At 38.9% G+C, this 19,870-nt stretch overlaps 1 protein-coding gene across 1 annotated transcript in view; it reads left to right on the plus strand.

The window, feature by feature from the left end:
• Positions 1-3,519: 3,519 nt before the first annotated feature.
• The window catches only part of LOC124163452 (golgin-45), a 56,844-nt gene continuing 40,493 nt past the window's right edge, over positions 3,520-19,870 (plus strand). Inside the window, exons 1-4 of the mRNA XM_046540371.1 lie at positions 3,520-3,787; positions 3,873-4,115; positions 4,207-4,403; positions 14,894-15,046. Of these exons, the coding sequence (XP_046396327.1) occupies positions 3,700-3,787; positions 3,873-4,115; positions 4,207-4,403; positions 14,894-15,046 (681 nt within the window). The 5' untranslated portion in view covers positions 3,520-3,699. The remainder of the gene's footprint in view (positions 3,788-3,872; positions 4,116-4,206; positions 4,404-14,893; positions 15,047-19,870) is intronic.

The following is a 19,870-nucleotide window of genomic DNA, read 5'->3' on the forward strand; positions in this document are numbered from 1 at the left end:
TATATTCTGATATTACAAGGTGCGATGTGAAGCTCAGACACCTAAAATTAATAAATAATAAAATACCATGTAACTTATTAGGTCAAATCATTTCCAATTTTTGGTATTTCTGCATGAGAAATCAAATTACTAGGCTCGTAAATATAGTAAATATTTTTATGCCTGATATTTTTATTGTTTTAAACTATAGCATAAGATAATTTGAAATGATGAAAGCCGACGTGTAATACACCATAGGGCAAGCTAAGAAGCAATATTCGAACCTATAAACTTGGCAGCTTATTCCTAGTTTCTCCTTTAACCACACGTTTACCGAATGAATTAATACAAAAAAGACAACTAAAATGCAAGAATTTTCAAAATAATTGCTGCTACAATATTTTGAATCACCATTTTTAGTACTGAATAGTACTATAGTACTTCAGTACTGAATAGTTCGGGATGTTGATGCATCAACATCCCGAAGCCACTTCTAACTTAAAATTACATCCAAATAATTACAGCGAGAAAGAGTACATACCTCACAGCTTTTCGTAGGGGTGAAATGTTTTCTTCTTATCGCCCAAATGCACTTCTTCTTCAACTCAGGATCTTTTGGAAAGCTAAAACCTTGAACCATGTCCCGGAGTTTCCATTACGTCATCCCGACAATAAACACACGAAAGGCATTTTTAACAAAAATATCTCACAAACACGTTTCTGAAGCCCAGTGAATGAAATTAAAGAATAAGGGAAACTTCACTATTACCAGACACTCTATTTTTCACAAACTTAACCACAAAAATCCCTGAAATGTGGTAAGACGTTACGTAAACGACGCGATCTCCAACGCCTTGTGCTAGCTTGTGATCTTTCTAGGAGGATATGGCACGATGGCACCAGATGGCACCACCCGCGTAAGAAAATAGTCCCAGACCGAATACAGTTTTATCGATGAGATACAATTTTATCGATGCATATGAATTTGCCAGTCCTCTTGCATCTTTATTCGTCATTAAAGGAAATAAAGAAACAAAACCTTCTAAGTAACTTCCTAAGCGCGATTTTTGTATCTTGATTGTCCACCCTCGTATTTAGGTACGAAAACTTCCTGTGCCGTCTGGGACGTTTCAGGGGGATTTTTCCCACTGAGAAAACTCTCTTTTGGCAGGGGTATGATTGTGGAGTATTTTGGTATCCATCCTTGCATGTAATTCATTCGGCGGAAGACAATCAGTTTTGGTGGTAATGGTGGAATATTTTCCTTGACTTTTGGATGTAGCTGTTCACAATCTGAAGCTGTTCACAATCTGTTCACGAGCGAAATCTGGTCATTGCATGTCACAATTAGTGATCAGGCGTATAATAGTGCAAACATAACTGACCATACATCGATGCAAAACCAAGTATCCCAGCCGGCACAAACCATCAAATTTCTTTTTGGCAGCTGGATGTCATCCAGATGCAAAGAGTATGAGTGCATCCTTTTATACAGATGCCATCCATATGCCGGTCCACCGCCGAGGGGATGAACCGCCGCACTTAGAGAGATGCCGTGAGGATGAGGATGCACGAAAGTGCTGCCATCTAACGGCGGAAAATTGAACTCGGTCATACTAGTATTCCTATATTGCTTGTCTGGTTCTCTTTATCTCGTGATTGTTTTACACTACTCGGGGTAAATCAGAGCACGTTTTATTTCATGAATATAACTTTAATGACTCAGCATAAAACAAGAGGCAGGCGAACACAGGAATACAGGCGTACACAAGACAACATATGAGAACTTCAGTACAACATTGCTATCCATCGGAGTCCAAAACAAACGCAAGAGTTCAAATCCAGGAAAGTAGAGGCCAATGAGTGCGCGAGGGTCGATACCGGGAGATTAGACAAAATTGCTGCAATGGTCAGAATTAAAAAATATCACTATAAAACACGCCCAACACAACACTCAATCTACGAGGTACAACATAGTTATCCATCGGAATCCAAAACAAACGCAGATTTCAAATCCAGGAGAGTAGAGGCCAATGAGTGAGCGAGGGTCGACACCGGGAGATTAGTCAAAATTGCTGCAATGGTCAGAATTAAAAATATCACTATAAAACACGCCCAACACAACACTCAATCTACGAGGCTCCAACACGTCGAGATAGGGAAATATGGCTACCAAACACCAAGTCCATACCTACTGCTGTAGTCATTGGTAGTACCGTATGTCCGTGAAAATCTTGAATACAATGAATAATTATAATAATAATAGTTCTTGAAATTTTATAATAATTAATGCGAGGACTTGCAGATATTTTTAAGTATTAAACCACATCATGAAAAATATGGCATTCATAGGCGCAACTAGCAAAGGATGGCAGAAGGATATTTGGTACCTAGCGCATTCTGTCACGCATTGCATCCACTTCACATATAGATGCGGTATGGGCTGTGCCGGCTGGGATAGCCGCCGTACTACTTCATTTTCTACAGAGGCAGACAGTGAAATATGTTACGATGCTAATGATCAATTAGTCTCAAAAGATTGCGTCGCCGTGCTGGAGAACATTGCACTTCCATCAAATGCACTGCATGCGATGCATGTAATATGGACAAATATTGCTTTACTACTTACCACTCAAAATGGTACGTATACGCCGGCATTGAACTCTAAAGCAATCTTTAGTTTATATGAAACAAATTGATTCAAATTTAATTCAATTTTATACTGTATTACACACTTATATGTTGTGAGAATATTTTTCAAACATGTATATATTTTTTCTATTTATTTTCCAAAACTGGGAAATGCATTTTCAACTGTTTTACTTATTAGCCATGTAAAAATATTATTTAAATGTACCTTCTACAAATCCATTGATTGTGCCAATTCAGGGTTCTGTAATTTCATAACACTACTGCCGAAAACTTTACATAAATTTAAAATAATTTTTCTTTATGTGTATTTGACAAGTTTATAATATAAACATTATTAATTTAAATATACCCCAAACTTGTGAAATAGCATTGAAAAAATCCAAAACACTCCTAGACCTTAAAAAATCACAATTTACATCGAAAAATTTATGAATCGCGGGCAATGGAACTCTGAAAATTATTGCTAAATTTTTAAACAATTTACTTTAAATTTAAACAAAAGCTTGAAAATAGTGTACGTAATAATAATATGTTTTTCTAGTGTTTTTTTATCATTTAAATGAACAGTGGAGCTCAAAAGCGAAAAATATTTGCTTTTTCTGGGGAAATATTGCCTTGCACCAAAAGACAACAGATCCGCCCAATGTGACATTTATGTCACAGCCTGTATCTCGGAAACTACACAACCGATCAACGAAATATTTTCAGAATGTAGTAAAAATGAGACCCTTACCATTCCCCTAGAATATGAATTATTAATCTCAAAAAAATTATTTTGGGCGGATCCAGGTTAATTTCCAGGATTTCAATTTTCTCACGCAGTGTCGTCGTCAGTTGTTAAATGACACAATTCCACAACGAGGGCAGCACTGAGTTACGATGGTAACGATGGTAACTTTTAGATGTGTAAACGTGCAGTAGTCGCGATCAACGTCGCGACGATCGTGGTGTAAACGGGGCATGGCCTAATAAACAAAAGGCCGTGTTGTCGGCTGTACAAATGGGAGCATAAAGTTTGGAAAGTGAAATCGCATATTAATTAATTGTCGGTACTCCTTTTACAGCGTGATGAGTGACACTCACAAGATGGATTCTTCCGGAAGCCCTACGGAGAGCACAGAGGATAAAATTTCGAGAATTGTCAATGCTCTTCGACGTAAGTGGATCTAAAAGTTTCGTTACAGCTGCCCTATTTTGAAATGAATAACCTGAATTGCGTTCTCTACACCTTTTTCAATCAGTCGATTACCAAGATCAAATTTCATCGCCTTTAAGGACTAGTGGGGATGGAATGGAAAAGCCGGAACCCAAGACTGAAAACATTGTTCGTAATACACTCATCGATCAGTTGATATACAGGCCTGAAGAGCACAAAAGTTCTTATACGTCTCCGCCTCCTGACATAGGGGTTGAAAAAATCAGTCTTATACCTCATACTGTTTTTAAGCCGAAGAAAGAAAAAATATTTATCGGCAACTTAAAAGGTAAATATATTTTTTATTATGTCTAACAGCCCAATGGAGTATGTAATGTAAGCACAAGGCATTAAATCGTTCGTTTGCTGTATTTCCCCAGGTCGAGAACCAAAATTCGTACCATACGAGCCTTACAAAGGGGCTGTGAACCCAATTGTGCCACCGGAGAAAAAGAGGGTGAAAAATAAATGTGGAGGAGGAACTGTCGCGAGCAGAAAGTCCTCTAGTGTTTCCAGCCTTTGTAATGAAGCTTCTCAAATGTCTTCCAAAGGTCGTGAAGCTGACGATAATAATGAAGTTAGTGAGTGACTCCCAAAGTCCATTCTAACCTTAGAAGGCCTCAGTGGTACTTATCACATACTTACGTATAATACATAACTTTGGAAGGACACTTCAGGTGATAAATGTAAATAAATGCCAAGAGAGGCCATGGAAACAAAGACACAAAACTAGCACATACTCAGGGAGATTAAAATTTTCGACCGTTTCTCAGTCTTCAATGGGAAGAAGACTTGAAGTCATATAAAGTCCCACTAGTCTCCTTCCCGAGAAAGACTGAACGGTCGAAATTTTGAATCTGCCTGTTTATTTTTTTGTGTCTTCGATTTTGTGGCCATTTTTTTCAACTTAAAGTGTAAAACTCCATGCTGAAGTGATGTCAGGAGTAAGGAGGGGATAATAGGATGGTTTAACATACAGAAAATAAATTCACTCGAAGTTTTACGCCGACAGATTTTCTCTTTGTTATGTGGTGGGCCAAGTTGCGGATTGCATGGCGCCACCCTGTGTGGTAACCCACGAGTGGGCCATGCTAAACTTCCAGTCACACCTCACATTTCACCATGTATAATATAGACAAACCAATAGGGTGGTTTCCTATTATTTTTTTATTGCCTAAATCAAAAGATTACCTATTACTATTAAGGAGTAAGCATTTCACGCTCTTACATTTTTAAATGACAATATCTATTTTTTGCAATTCAATGAAAAGAGAAAATTTTCAAGCGCACGAAAATGCGAAGGCTAAGTATGAATCCTGGGAAAAGCTCGTATGACATCATTCTGGTTTCAGGTGCCGTCGTGTGAGGCCACCTTGGCGCGAGGCCATGAGTGCCGCTACAATGCATTCTGCCAGCAGGTGGCAGAGTACCCTGCTAGTAGGTAGCAGAGTTACCTGCTAGCAGGTAGCGCTTGGCTTAAATAAGGATTATTAATACCCTATCAAACAAAGGAAACAATTTTAATACCTGATTATTAACAGATGTTTCCCTCAGCTCTGTGCCTCATGCATGCATTGGTAATCTCAGACGATGTAAAACTCCAATCCACTCCTAAGTCCCTGTGACGTCACGTGGAGTGGCATCGCATGGCTGCCAATGTGGCCTTTTTCAAATGTGGTTAAAAATGACTATGTATTGCCATTCGTCTAAACCGTTATTTATAAAACCAAATAATTTGTTTATTATGAATACATCAATGGTGGTTAATCACAATCAATGCCCTTAGTTTTTTTTAAATTTAAGGAAACTACCCTATTCTCTAACTCCTCATTCCACTAAAAAGCAACCTTGGCAAAATGAAGAGAAATAGTAAATATGCCATGACACAGGGAGAACATGCAGGCATACATGTTATCATCAGTGTGAGTGTTAAGGATAATAAAGGAAGGAAATACATATGTACAGGTGGTTAAAGGGTCATTCCACACCTGATCACCCTATACGTTATCCAAATGGAACTCACCAAATGGCTCATAAATTCATTAGGTCATTCATTTTGTTATGAATAGAGGTCAGGTTTCCTGGAGCCATGTATCTCCCAAGTGTCTATAATGGGCAATTGAAAATTGGGAATTATCCCTTCAGTTCTGTAGCACAAGATGCTCAATGTATTTCTGACGAATATTTCTCGGGTTTCCTACCAGGTTAATGCTTTTATATAAGCCAACGTTTCGACAGACGACTAAAGTCTTTCTCCCATCTTCAAGGCCGTGTTACTCTTTGAAAGTCTAATTTCACACTGAACCGATTCGACCGTTTACCGAGTACAACAATGCGGCTCAGGTGTCGTCCGATTGGCTGTAGGTCTTTTGAAATTCTTCACGTTCATCCCTTATGTTTTTCATACATATCTGATTACCATATCTGATTACAGGTCTCCATGTATTGCTAAGATGAAAGCCGGTGTCCCAATTGAAATTTTTGGGATTGAGGCGGTTCTCTATTGCTTCCTTAATTATGCGGTCCCAGTAACGCTGTGTGTGGCAAAGGGTTTTTGTATCTTCCCATCTAATAGCATGGTCTTCATTGATGCTGTGTTCCACCACAGCCGACTTTTCTGGTTGCGCTAATGTGAAAAATCTTTGGTGTTCTTTTAGCCTCGTCTCAATCGTTCAGCCTGTCTCCCCCACATATATTTTACCACATTCATGAGGTATTCCATAAACCCACGGTATCTTCAGGCCGATCGGATCTTTCACCCTCACCAAGCGGTGCCTTAATTTAGGTGGGGGCACATGGATGGTTTTGATGTTATACCGTCGTAGAATGTGGTGAATCTTACCAGATATGGTTGACCCATAGGGGATTAAGGCTTTGGACAGCGGTTTTTCAGGCAGCTCATCCAGGCAACTCTTTTGTTTTATGTTGAATCTACTTAGGGCCTTAAAAATTTCTTGTTTTCCATAGCCATTCCGTAAAAATGTTTGTTTAAGGTGGTCTAACTCGGCTGAGATGCTTACATTATCTGATATTTACTTGGCTCGATGGACCAAGGTAGATAATACAACGGCCTTCTGCGATGGATGGATGGTGGCTCTGTCCGTTGAGATACAGATCAGTTTGCGTTAGCTTCCTATAAACGGAATGACCTAGGCTTCTATCTACTTTCCTATGCATTAGGATGTCCAGGAAAGGAAGTCGGCCGTTCTCTTCTACCTCCAAGGTAAAGGTGATGCTCGGGTGTTGGTTGTTCATATGTTTTAAATATTCCTGCAATGCAGCCGTACCATGTGGCCAAACTGAAAAGGAATCTTCCGCATATCTGAAAAAATATTTCGGATGGCAGGGAGCAGTATCGGGGGCTTTTCTCTCAAAATGAAGAAATTAGCTATCACCGGTGATAATGACAAACCCATTGCGACCCCATCCATTTGCTCGTAAAAAATCTCCTCAAAAGAAAAATAGGAAAAGTGAGCACATGATGAAAAAGTTTGACCATCTTCGAATCAAATTTACTCTCTCAATGTACTTGTTTATTTATTATCGCACTGTTCCATATTACCTAATTTATTTAAAGTCAGGTGGAAATGTTCCTTAATGAACCCAGGAAACAAAAATCACCATGCAATATTTTTTTTATGGCACTGCAGGGGCCATACTCACATTTCCATCTCGCATTAACTTTATAGACCCCTTGATGCTAAAATTTTACATTCCATTTCGAATCGTTCAAAAATGTATGACTTTTTATGAGTTCCTCTAAAATCCAAGGGCCCTTTTGATGTGGGATCCCTGGTGAAAATGAGCTGTTCACGAACTGTTCCAGAAGTGTTCATAACCTGTTCATGAACTGTTGGTGAACTGTTCATAGACCGTATTTTGGCCCAAATGAAGCGTTACGAACCATTCAAATAAGCCATTCTTGAGGCGTTTCTCAGCTGTTCATGAAGCGTTCTCCAACCGTACAGGAATCTTTCAACTAGGTGTTCATAATCTGTTCCTGAAGTGTTCATGAACTGTCAGGGAACCGTTCACAGACTGTATTTTGCCCCATTTAAATGTCACAAACCATTCAAAGAAGCTGTTCATGGGGTATTTCCGTGCTGTTCATGAGGTGTTTTCAGATGTTCATGAAGCATTCTTTTAACTGTACACAGGGGTGCCGACTTACAAAAAAATATTGGGGGGGCCCCAAACTGGGGATCTTGCCCCAGGAAATTTTATAAGTAGTGAGTTTTAAGTTTTTTAAGCATTTTAGAAGAGTCATATGATCAACTTTAGAATCCTGATTACTTGAATCTCGATATCTGGACACTCTGGGGAAAATCGACAAGCCTGACACATTTTTTCCTCACGCCCATAACGAATTATTGAGGGGGCTCGGGCCCCATGGAGTCAGTGCCGCTGACTGTACAGGAAGCATTTACAATAATGCCAATGATGTTTTACTTCTCGGAGTATAGGTCTGAGAATAATATGCAAATTGTTTGCCAACAATTTGATGTATTCCTTATTCAGGGCTATGAATGATAATATGTCTGGAGCACGCTGATTTTCTTGGTTTGAATTCCATTGTTGGAAGAGCCGTTTGAATGATGAGGCTAAAGGATAGCCGTCCTCCCTTTTGAAGTTCTTTTCATGATTTGCCATTTCTATCGCCTCCCTTATCAGCCGAGGGAAATATTTATTCTCTCTTGTGATGATTTTTGATTCTTGGAACAGAGTGACGTGCCCGGGTCCAACCATGCATGCTCAGCAACCGCAGAAAGGCGGAAATTTTTCTTTACAGTAGCCATACGATTTTCATGTATTCTGCATTTGAGGGATCTAGATGTTTGCCCAATGTATGATTGATCACAAGAACAAATTATGTCATAAACTCCTTCATAGATATCAGGTGGGTGACGATCTTTTTCACTCTGGAGGAGGTCAGAGGTCTTCTTTAAGCTTTTAAATCTCGTCAAAACATTGTGTTTGGCGAGAACTCTAGCAATTCTCTTTGAAGATCCTGTGATGTATGGCAAGAGAGCGTGTGCCTTTGCCTTTTGCTGGCCTTCCCTCGCAGTCTCAAAGGCCACACCTCGTTTCTCTTCTTCCTTACGCACGATTTTCCAAATCATTTCCCAATCATAGTCATTCCCTTGGAGTGTGGTAAGGAGGTTAGTTTTTCTCTTGCGATTGAATCGGCATCCGAGATGGCATTTGCCCTATGATATAGGGTTTTGATGACTGATGCTTTTTGCCTGGGATGATGGTGTAATTTGGCATTCTAACAGCGATTGGTATATGTTTCCTCATGATGAACTGAATGTCCTAATGTGCCATGAGATTTCTTCTTGACGAGAACGTCCAAGAAGGGAAGTTGGTTATTTTCTTCCATTTCCATAGTGAACTGAATGGAACTATTTTGGCTACTAAGGTGCTCAAGATATCTTTTCAGTTCATCAGTCCCTTGAGGCCATATGACGAAGGTGTCGTCGACATATCTCACAAAGTGTTTTGCCTTCATAGGGAGAAAATCCAGTGCTTTTCGTTCAAATTCTTCCATGTAGAGATCCGCAATGACAGGTGGTAAAGGGGAGCCCATGGATGCCCCTTTGTCCGTTTGTTTATATAATTTCCCACCCCAAGAGAAATAGCAAATACAAAGGCCAAACTCCACCATTTTTGGAATGTCTTTCGGAAGGCCTTTTTCCTTCAGAGTCTTAATGACTTCGATGGCATCTTCATTAGGTCTTTTGGTGAACAAGGACACCACGTCAAAACTAACAAGGAGATCATCTTCCAAAATCTTGGCTTCCTTTATAATTTTGATGAAATGGGAGGAGTTCTTCACATAGGTGGCAGTTAGTCCTGAGAATGGCTGCAGGCTATGGGCTAGATACTTTGCAAGCTTATGGGTTGGTGAATCAATTACACTTACAATGGGCCAGAGTGGTATCCCATCCTTGTTAATTTTAGGCAGGCCATAAAGTCGTGGAGGTTTAGGAGCCGACTGGAGCAGTGGTCATCCCTACTCTTGAAGTATTGACGAATGCTTCATGAGGTCCTTCATGTTCCTCTGGATTTCCGTCATTGGATCTGACTTCAGTTCTTGATAGGTTGGGTTGTCAAGCAAACTGCAAACCTTCTTCCGGGAGTCATCCTTTGAGATGAGCAAGGTTGCATTCCCTTTGTCAGTATAAATTTGGTATAGGAGGTTTCACTTTCCGAATTATAAGGCTGACCTCCCAGATTTCATCGGCCACTGATTTTCATAGCTTGCATTGAGCATTTTCTACCCCAGTGATAATTTCCTCCTTTGGTATACTTCTTGCTGCAATGGCAAAGTTAAGTCCTTTGGATAGTACGTATTGAGGTTGCAGGTTCACTTAGATTCACCTGAGTTACATTTACAAACACACGATCTGTTTCATTGAAGGTGGATTGGGGCGAAGGACGTTACTTTTTGACCAAATTTTTGAACTTCTTTAACTGCTTCTCTCTCATGGCTGTAAAGGTGGTGAAGGATGATTGGAAGGTAATTCTCTCTCCAATGTCTATAAATTCGTATGGTCTCAATTTGTTGCTAAGCTCAAGGTGAAGGTGGTAGAGTTCTGTCGAACAGAAGTGAAGAGCACTGCCTGTGTACTGCCATTATTCTCTCAGAGGAGCAAAACTCGTAGTGAGTGGAGAATTCTCATCGGCTTCTTGAACTGGATAGGATGCTTGATGTTGAGGAAAGATGGTACATATCGTGCTCTGCATCTCTTGAGAAAAGCCAAAGAAGACAGAAGTTTCAATGTCTTCTTCCTCAGCTTCTCAAATCTTCTACTACTCTTGAAAATCTCCTCCCCATAGAGGTGGATAAAATTACTACAGAGGCTTCTGGACTGATTAAATTGATGATAGGTTTCTGGGTGAATTCCACGTCAATTTATTTTTGGCGGACGATAGTTTCGCACCCGAAACTGGCGTCTGCCAAAAATGAGTCGACACGGAATTAACCCATTAACCAATCATCAATTTAACCCTTTCAACGCTGAGGCTATTTTTTGTATGGCTTTTCCCTGACTGAATGCATTTTTTTGGGTTTTTCAGTAATACTGCACCTAAGAAACAATTATTCTTCAGGAATTAAAAAAAAAAATTTTTTTAATGCTAAAAATTTAAATTTTTTCAACGGACGTGAATTCACGTCCTCAGCCATACGCTTGAGGCCGCTCTGAGTTGTGCAGGGTAGTATCAACGCCCCTTTACGACCATATATCTCTCCTAAGTTTTTAGCTACCCCTTTTGCTGAGAAAAAATGCAAAGCCTTTCAAATATAGTAATGCAATATGAAGTCTTATTTTTATTTAAAATTCCATAGAGTCATAATTTATCAATTTTGTAATTATTTTGCAAATGCTGATATTTTTCTGCTAAAAACGCGATCTGCTAAAACTACAACGGCTAAATAGCTATTTCCCGCACTCGTTCTTCTGTCCTGTGAAATAATAGAATGAAATATGTTGTATGCTATTTTGACATTTGAATCTAATATTTTTTTAAATTTCGTTACGAAATTTTGCAGAAAGAACTAACACAGTTTCTAGCAGGATTTATAAATGAAAAAAAAACTTTTAAAACAAGTATAATTTATTTTTACATAGCGCTAAACATATAAATAATATACACAAAATGCAATCGCACAAATTCCAAATAAACACAAAATCCTTTTACAATACTATTTACAAATTCAAAAACGTAAAAATAGAACAGAAATTACAGCTTCATCAGACTGCAGAGCAAGAAAACATATTAACTATACACAAATAAAAAAATACAGTTTCCATCATTGAAATTATTATGTACAAATATTTACAATCGCATATTTTCATGGAAAGCCATGAAACATGTGTCGACGCCGAGGGGAGGGTGTCCCTCGCAAGAAGGGCAAAAGAACGTTGTGTCTTTTCTTATCCCCTTCTCCTGCATTCCCGGCACCTTCTTTGCACCGTTCTGTTTCTCTTGCTTTTTTCGTCAATTGGAAGGGTGTGAGGGAAATGCCTTGATAATCCTACGCCTCTGGAAGGGACTGATGGGGAAGGGCCTGAAGGGCGAGTGAAATCAGGTGAAAGTAAAGATTTGATTACCGAAAGCCGAAAGTCATAAAATGAATATCTGGGATGTAATTTCTTATTCAAATAATAGCTATTGAGGAGGAGAAGGTGGAAGATGTGAATGCCCAACTTCTTGTACCACTTGAGAGTTTTTCGCTCAATTGGATAATAGGACATCATCTGATCAGTGTGATCAATGCCCCCCATCGCCTCGTTGTATCTTGCAATTGCCTCGGGTTTGGGAATGGTTCCCCCTCCCCTTCGGCGGGGGACATCGATCATTTCGCCGCTATACTGCGAACTGATCATCAGTACTTCTCTCTTGTCTTTCCACTTCATGACGCAGACACTGTCATCAGTGTAGGCATTCACAACTTCCCCCTTCTTAAATTTTTTTGAATTAATTTGGGGAGGATTACCCTTTCGGTTAGTTCTCAAAGTTCCGGTACAATAGGTCTTCCGCTCCAGTAATTGGTGGGCCAAATTGACGCTGTTGTAATAGTTATCCATAAATAATGAATGGCCAGCATCAAGGTGAACCTCCATTAGCTTATTCACAACAGTGTCAGCAGCCTCCGGAGTTCCTCCGTGGAGGTTATTACTCCCGAAGCTGCCATTCTCCTCGACTTCGGTGGAGGAATGTCCTCCGTAATATCCTGAGGATCAGGAGTACGCGGGGGACTGACTTGAGAAGTCGAGGGTTGAGGACTCTCCCTAAGGGTGGATTGCTCCACACCTCTTTTTTTTCCTCCCCGAGTTTTAACCATTCTGAAACATGATAAATGAAAGCATAGTATGATGGCATACTTTTATGGACTAAAAAAACATTTTGGATAATAATATAATTTTCCACTATTTATAAGATCTCGATTAAAAAAAGGAAGACCTGATTTTAGTAACATATTGGTTCAATGATGAATGAATAAATTAGCGAAAATAGCAAAATGATGTTTGTTTATTTATAAAAAAAACTATGGCGAGTTTGGTGTCGTTTTCCATCATTTTAAAAACACTTTCTAATATGGTATGTATAGCATTCATTAGAAAACATTTAGCTGGTATCGCTATGCTATTAAATGCCGAAGAATAACTCAAATCTACTCCACTCCCATTGTCATAGGCCGGGGTAGGGTGTTTGCCTGCGGAGGATTATAAGGGTCGGACCTGCAGGTACCCGGAGACCAGCGGCCGTCCCGTTTTACACAGAGCATGGGCAGAGCTATTTACCGCCGGGAGATGAAATGCATTCCGAAATATTATCAGAGGGAATCCCCGAGCCAGTCGGTAGTCCATTGAACTCTGCTTCATAATAAGAAAATATCCTCTGACGCCATCCTGCTTGAGGGTTCTTCCGCCCCAACACCCTCATCCCTAATGCTTTTCACGTGGCAATAAACCCTCTTTGTGTCTACGAAACTTCCGAAAGCAGGGCCAAGAAGGTCGCGCGGCACCCCGGCAACTGATCAAACAAAAGAATATGCGGAGAGAGTGAAAGGTATCTGAAAAGAGTGAAATGTCGAAGACTACTAAAGATATTGCTAGCGATCACTTCAACGCCAACTTTCAAAACATCCTTTCCTGAACAGCCAAATCTCTAACGGGAATGACAACACTTCCACGGATAATTATTTTTCTTGATTTCCTGATTATGCAGATACCAAGAACACAAAGTTATTGTCATTCACAATGAAAAAAGATATTTTGTTACGCAGCAAGCGAGGACCGCAAAATTTTAACAAGAATACAAAATGTTCTTTGATATCGTTTCTTTTATTTGTTTACAACATTATGATAGTGGTAATTAATCACAAATAACAGCAACAGCACTTTCATCCTTCAGTAATGAAGGCATTATATGCTTATACTTACTAGTAATAGAACGAGTTTACGAAGAAAAATTAACAATTTATGCATGAATTTGTAATGCACTGGTCCGAGGATTAAATATAAAAATTTAGGAGCGTATAAGTGTCATTTGAAAAATAAAATAAATGAAAATGTTACTTGAGCAAAAATAGAAAATAGCTACGTTTCGCAAAATAATATTTCGAAGCAAAAAAAGTATAACATAATTACTCATTGACTCACCCAAATTGAAGGGAGACGAAGGAAACAAAGAAGATCAAAACACAGGATCGGGATATTTACAGCTTCTGAATTCTGCAATCGATTATTTGCTGCTGCAGTATCTTGTGCAGGGAGTAATAAGAAGAAATAATGAATACACGGCACATGGGTGTTTAAAATAAAAATAGGATCTATGCACAATAAATGATTAAAAAATGCATTCAATGCTTCATCGCCATATTTCATCGCTAGTTAGTGAGGAATATTCGAAGAATATTTTGGATAACGACAATTTATCGCCGTAAAAGTCGAAAAAAAAAATTAACTGAAAATTTTCATTTTCTTTTAACTTGAAAAACATAAACCTAGTTATCAAAATACATATCTATAACACATACATCAACACACAATTCGGTAAATAAAAGGCAAATCACGCATATTTACAACAGAAAATGAAATAGAACAAGGAAAAAAAATGTTTACGTACCTCCAAGTGAAAGCGTCTTCGACCGTAATATTCATCCCAGCAAGAAGAACTGACCTTCCCCAAGCGATGGTAGGAGTGTAACTGACGGCTGTGAGCCCGCAAAAGCCCCTACGAACGACTTGGACGCAGTGGTGCCGCTATTAAAGCCGCCGGGTATGGGACGTGAATTCACGTCGGGCCGCCATTAGCTAGGAATCGCTGGACGTGAATTCACGTCCAGCCGCGCGGAAAGGGTTAATCACCATGGAGGCCTCCGTAGTAATTTTAGCTCTGGATTGAATTTGAAAGCCACATATTCACAACTGTGCTGGAGCCGTGCACAAGGTGTTCTGTTCATGGGCTGTTTGTTCATGGAATGTTGTGTTTTAAGGTGAACGTCAAGCCAATATGTGGCTGATAGGTGATGGCAGCATCCTTTTTATGTTTTAGGTGGAGAATGAATCTGTCTTAGACAGCATTTTGCACAGTGAAGGTGTGTTTAGTGATGGATGGGAAGAAGATTGCAAGCAAATGAAGGGTCTGATTGCCCAGCTGAAAGACGAGAGGGGCCAACTAGAAGCTCAACTGAAATTCCAGGCCCAGGTAATGTGGATTGATTAGTTAATTGCCTTTGATTTACATGATTCGAATTGGAGATTCCCTCAGATGAAACTTTCACGGCTTCTCTTGGAAACATTTTACCACTCAACCCTCCTCAGCCTGAGTAATGCATTCTATTCCAGTCTGTATGCATTTCTTATGTGGTGAGGGCATTCATCTTTGAAGATGTAAATCAGAAGATGGTAGGAGGTTTTAAAGGATTCATAGTGAGACGACTTGTCCCTTATTTGGCACCCCGTTGGCATTAAACAAATCGATGTTACCAACTTTTAGAGAAGTGATGAAATATTTTTAGATCCGAGAACACAGGAAAGTAGCCTACGGTCTATAAAAAGTCCTCTTGAGTGGCTATAAAGGTGTGCGAACTTTGGATAACCTCTTCTATTCCGGTATTGTCCGACAGCTGTGACTAAATGGATTTTGGGTGAAGGCCGCTCGCGTCCCTTCCCTGCTCGCCTCTCCCACGCCCCAAATGCACCAAAATTCACACTTATTGCGTCTTTCTTTGTAAGTCTAACTAATATTTGATGTTTCAGCATCATCTGTGGAGGAAAATCAAGAAAAAATTACTCAATTATCTGCTTTACAGTCTGTATCTCTTATGTCAGTGTCATTCCACATCTTTCACTGCTGTCAACAAAGTTTGGGTGACCTCTTTCACAAATCTTTCAACTGCATGTATATTAGAAGGAATATTTAGCTTCAAAGATTTTTGTTTCTCAAACGATTTTTGAATTTCCACAGTGCCAAGGTCAGATATAACCGGAGGTATCATGGTTTCTCCCCAAATTATCATCAGCGGGTAGTCTTTTATGTCGATATTAAAATGCAGCTATTAAAAAAATCTCGGATTGGTCACCAAGGCATGTTCTCGCGTGCCTTTAATATTTTTCCATCTGGTCTCACCTCCTCGCACTCATCAGCTATTATGTACATTGCAAGTAGTGCATATATTGTCAGGGTGGCCAAAAAATCCATTCCTTTGAATGACGGGGTATATAACTGCTTTCAGCTCTTCCAGCAGGATTCTCAACCAGTTAAAGAGCCTCCACAAATTTACAGCACCATCTTTACTAAAAACCAAAAGGGCATATAAACATTTTTAATACGTATTAAATGGCGTTTGGATTTCTGGTGGACATGAACTTTTTTTTCTTAATTTTCATAGTGAATTCTTATGTACAACATATGGAAAATTTCCAAAAGATACTGCTGATCAGTGCTCAGCATATTTAAGTAATTTCAGGAGACAATTTAAATGATATAGGTTCAAGCCGTACAACATCATGGTTGAGTCATTCTTGAAGTATCTTGTCATATAGATCCTCAATTTTGGGCCCTCCCAATTTTTATGTTGCAATGCTAAGTCAACTTAGTGCAATTGGCAAATAGACCACTGCAAGGGATAAAATATGATTTGATGCTTTCACGGCGAATGATGGGGATAAACTCTTCTCGAGATTCAACAACATTTAGCACTGAGGATGAGCCCCAAGTCGGAGCTTGAAACGTTGGCCATTGTGGAAAAATTAACCCGGTGGGAATCCCGAGAAGAGTTTACCCTCACTGCAAGGGATGTTGGAATTATGCTTGTAGCAGAGGGACGATGCCTCGTTTTTGGGCGGTATTCACTTGGTACCATCATATTCAAATCCTTTTTAATTTTGTGTATCTACTTTTACTCGGAAAGGAATCGAGAATCACTGATTTTATAACTTTTGCTAATCCTCCGACGGGACTTTGTTTCTTCAACTTACACCACACATTCCCCTCTAAACTTGGATTGGTAACTCCTCTTGCCTTATTTCATCAGACAAAAGTGAAGTCTTTCATTCCATCAAAATGGAGCCCTTTGATGACACCCTTTGATACTTCTCTTTTCGTATTCATAGTAATTAGCATCTTTTTCTGTCTACATAAGTAATTCTGGTGTCCTACCTTTGATGCATCTTACAAAGTTATGATTTTTGCATCAGCTAAAGTTGCAGGGACGATGATTGCTGTTGCTTGGTTCTTGCATATACCTCTATCACAGTTGGCAGATGCATTTTCCCTGCAGAAGTTCCAGTTTGAGTTAGTCCTTAATGTTTTTTTTCATGAGGAACGTAGAGATACAAATCAGCTGAATTCTTGTCAGTTTAATTTTCTTTGGATATACTGATGAAGAAAATTTTTGATACTAGTTTCCCATGCAAGAGTTGACGATGTTGACTCAACGCTCTCCGAAGATTCCTTTCTTTTTCCTCATTTGTCGTGTTTCTTTAGGATTCAATCCATTGGTAATCATCTTACGTTTCGTCCATTTGTCTCTCAAAATGCGTCTTCATTAGGGGAACCTTATGCTTGTTCTTTATATTCTTGCACTTACACTCGCAAATATCGCATAATTTCAAATGTTCCTTTTAAAGTGTTTGAGTTTTCTTTTTCAATGTAATCCTTCTTTTGGCCTAGTTGCATTTTCTGTAGGTTTTAGTACTTTCTGTGGTACAGCAAAGTCCATTTAGTCACAGACATAATGGAAGAGAAGCGCGTCAACATAGTTCGCACACCTTTATAGCCACTTGAGAGGCCTCTTCATAGACCGTAGGCCCTTTCGTGCATTCTCGGATCTGAAAATATTTCATCACTTCTCTAAAAGTCAATGACATTGATTTGTTAAATGCCGACGAGGCACCAAATAAGGGACAAGTCGTCTCACAACACATCCTTCCTTCCATCTTCCTTCAACCTTCTACCATCTTCCTATTTATATTATCAAAGATGAACGCCCTCCTAGCAGCACACGTGGGATGAGTTTTGCTGTATTCGAGGTGTGGGAGGGGGAGAAGCGAACGGGGAGGGGGGGACGGGAGCGGTCTGCCGCTCTCTTAGCCATGATGCACAGTGGTCGTTGGAATATTTTCTTTGCAGACTCAAATTTGGTATTTTGTGGCTAAACGGTGGCAGATACGTCAAAATGCACGAAATTTATGTTCCAGTCCAGAGGACAGTAACTCGGCAAAGTGTATAGGGAATGACCATAAAATATTTTATAAAAAACATAACATATAGGGTCAGGGGTTCACCTAGAGGTCTCAAATTTTTCAGGCCTTATTTTTGATCAGTCCCACAACTTTTTTTCATTGGGCCAGATGGATTTGAAAAAAATCGATTTTTCCGATCCGTCCTAGTTTTGAGCCCTGGACAGGGAGGGAGTCCTTTCCCATTGCACATTTTTTTAATGAAGAAAGGGGTGGCAAGCCCACACACTCACTCTGGCCGAATAATCAGAAAGCATTGGTCAAGTACACACAATGACGAATCGTTGAGTATATCGATGGTGAAAAATGCCCCCCCCTGATACTTTGAGAAATAAAAAATACGAGCGTGCTGACCTGCTCCCAGCGGGCTTCCCCCGCTCTTTTCAATGCAGGTCCACAGAGGGATAGGCACGTTTCTAATTTTAAAATGTAGAAAAAAAGGCACGGTCTTATATGCAAATTTAATTGGAATGTTCATGTACAAATTGAGGTCAGAGGACCTCTTTAAACACAACATTGGAAGTAATTACACTATCTTCTGTCAAACGCACATGATGACTCATACTTACGTATCAACAGGAGACTGGAATGTGGAATCAGCCGCATTTTGATAAAAGTTATTTAAACAATGCGAGATATTGTTGCAAATGAAGAAATGTATCAGTTTGTGCACCGTTAACGTCAGGAATATTTACAGTTTTTTTTTTTTTTTTTTTATTATTTAAAAACCAATTTTAGGAAACAATAGCAATATTTAGGAAGTGAGATATGCCGTCGCATGTTCTCTGATATATTCTGTGCATTTTGGTTCTTCATTTGTGGAGTTTGGTTGCGTATAAGTTAAGAAAAAGGTATCTATATCTATACAGTAGAAATAATACATAAGATACACTTAAAGTGCATCCAAAATTATGTGTTTCCCCAAAGTTTCAGTTTTCAAGACTCAACAATGGAAAATAACCCCAAAAAAATTGAAACACGATTTTTAGTTTTTTAGCCATATCTTCAGTTTTTATTTCATTTTTTTTTTCGTTTTCATGATTTTAACTCTTTTAGTGCTATCCCGGGGTACAGTCGAAAAATGTGGAGGGTATTTTAATAAAATGTAGCAACTAGGAAAAATAAACATTTCTTAATTTTTATAAGTTAATTCTTTAGATATCTTCAAGCAGTTTTTTTTTAATTAATGAGATTAAATTGGTTCATAACCACAACATTTTAATACGTTTACTGATGTATAAGTTTTTTTATTTCAATGTCCTCAAATTTAACAACAATAACGTAAAAGCCGATATATCGGTGCGCCACACTTTTCGGCCGAGCGGTAGAAACCGGTATGTCGGTGCACCGCACTAAAAGGGTTGAAGTGTATTTACTATTGCGTTCTACCATCCTGATTTTGTTTCAAAATTTTTGGACCAATAACTGAATTTTTACATAGGTTTTGAAAATTTCAAAATTAAATTAAAAATTTTAGAAAACAATAGACATGCCGAAAAAAATATATGTTTTTGGGATGGTAGAACGTAATTGTAAACACACTTTAAAATCGAGAAAACGATTTTACAAAGATAAAAACTGGAGATAAGGTTAAAAACTAAAAATCATTTTTCAATTTTTTTGGGTTTTTTTTTATTGTTGAGTTTTTAAAACTGAAACTTTGGGGAAACACATAATTTTGGATGCACTTTAAGTGTATATTTTTTATTTCTCAAAGTATCAGGGGGCACTTTTCACCATCTTAACCTGCTACGTAAGTAAAAGCAGCTTTGAAACTGAATGCAGG

Source organism: Ischnura elegans, chromosome 8, assembly GCF_921293095.1.
Source record: "Ischnura elegans chromosome 8, ioIscEleg1.1, whole genome shotgun sequence".
Lineage (NCBI taxonomy): Eukaryota > Metazoa > Arthropoda > Insecta > Odonata > Coenagrionidae > Ischnura > Ischnura elegans.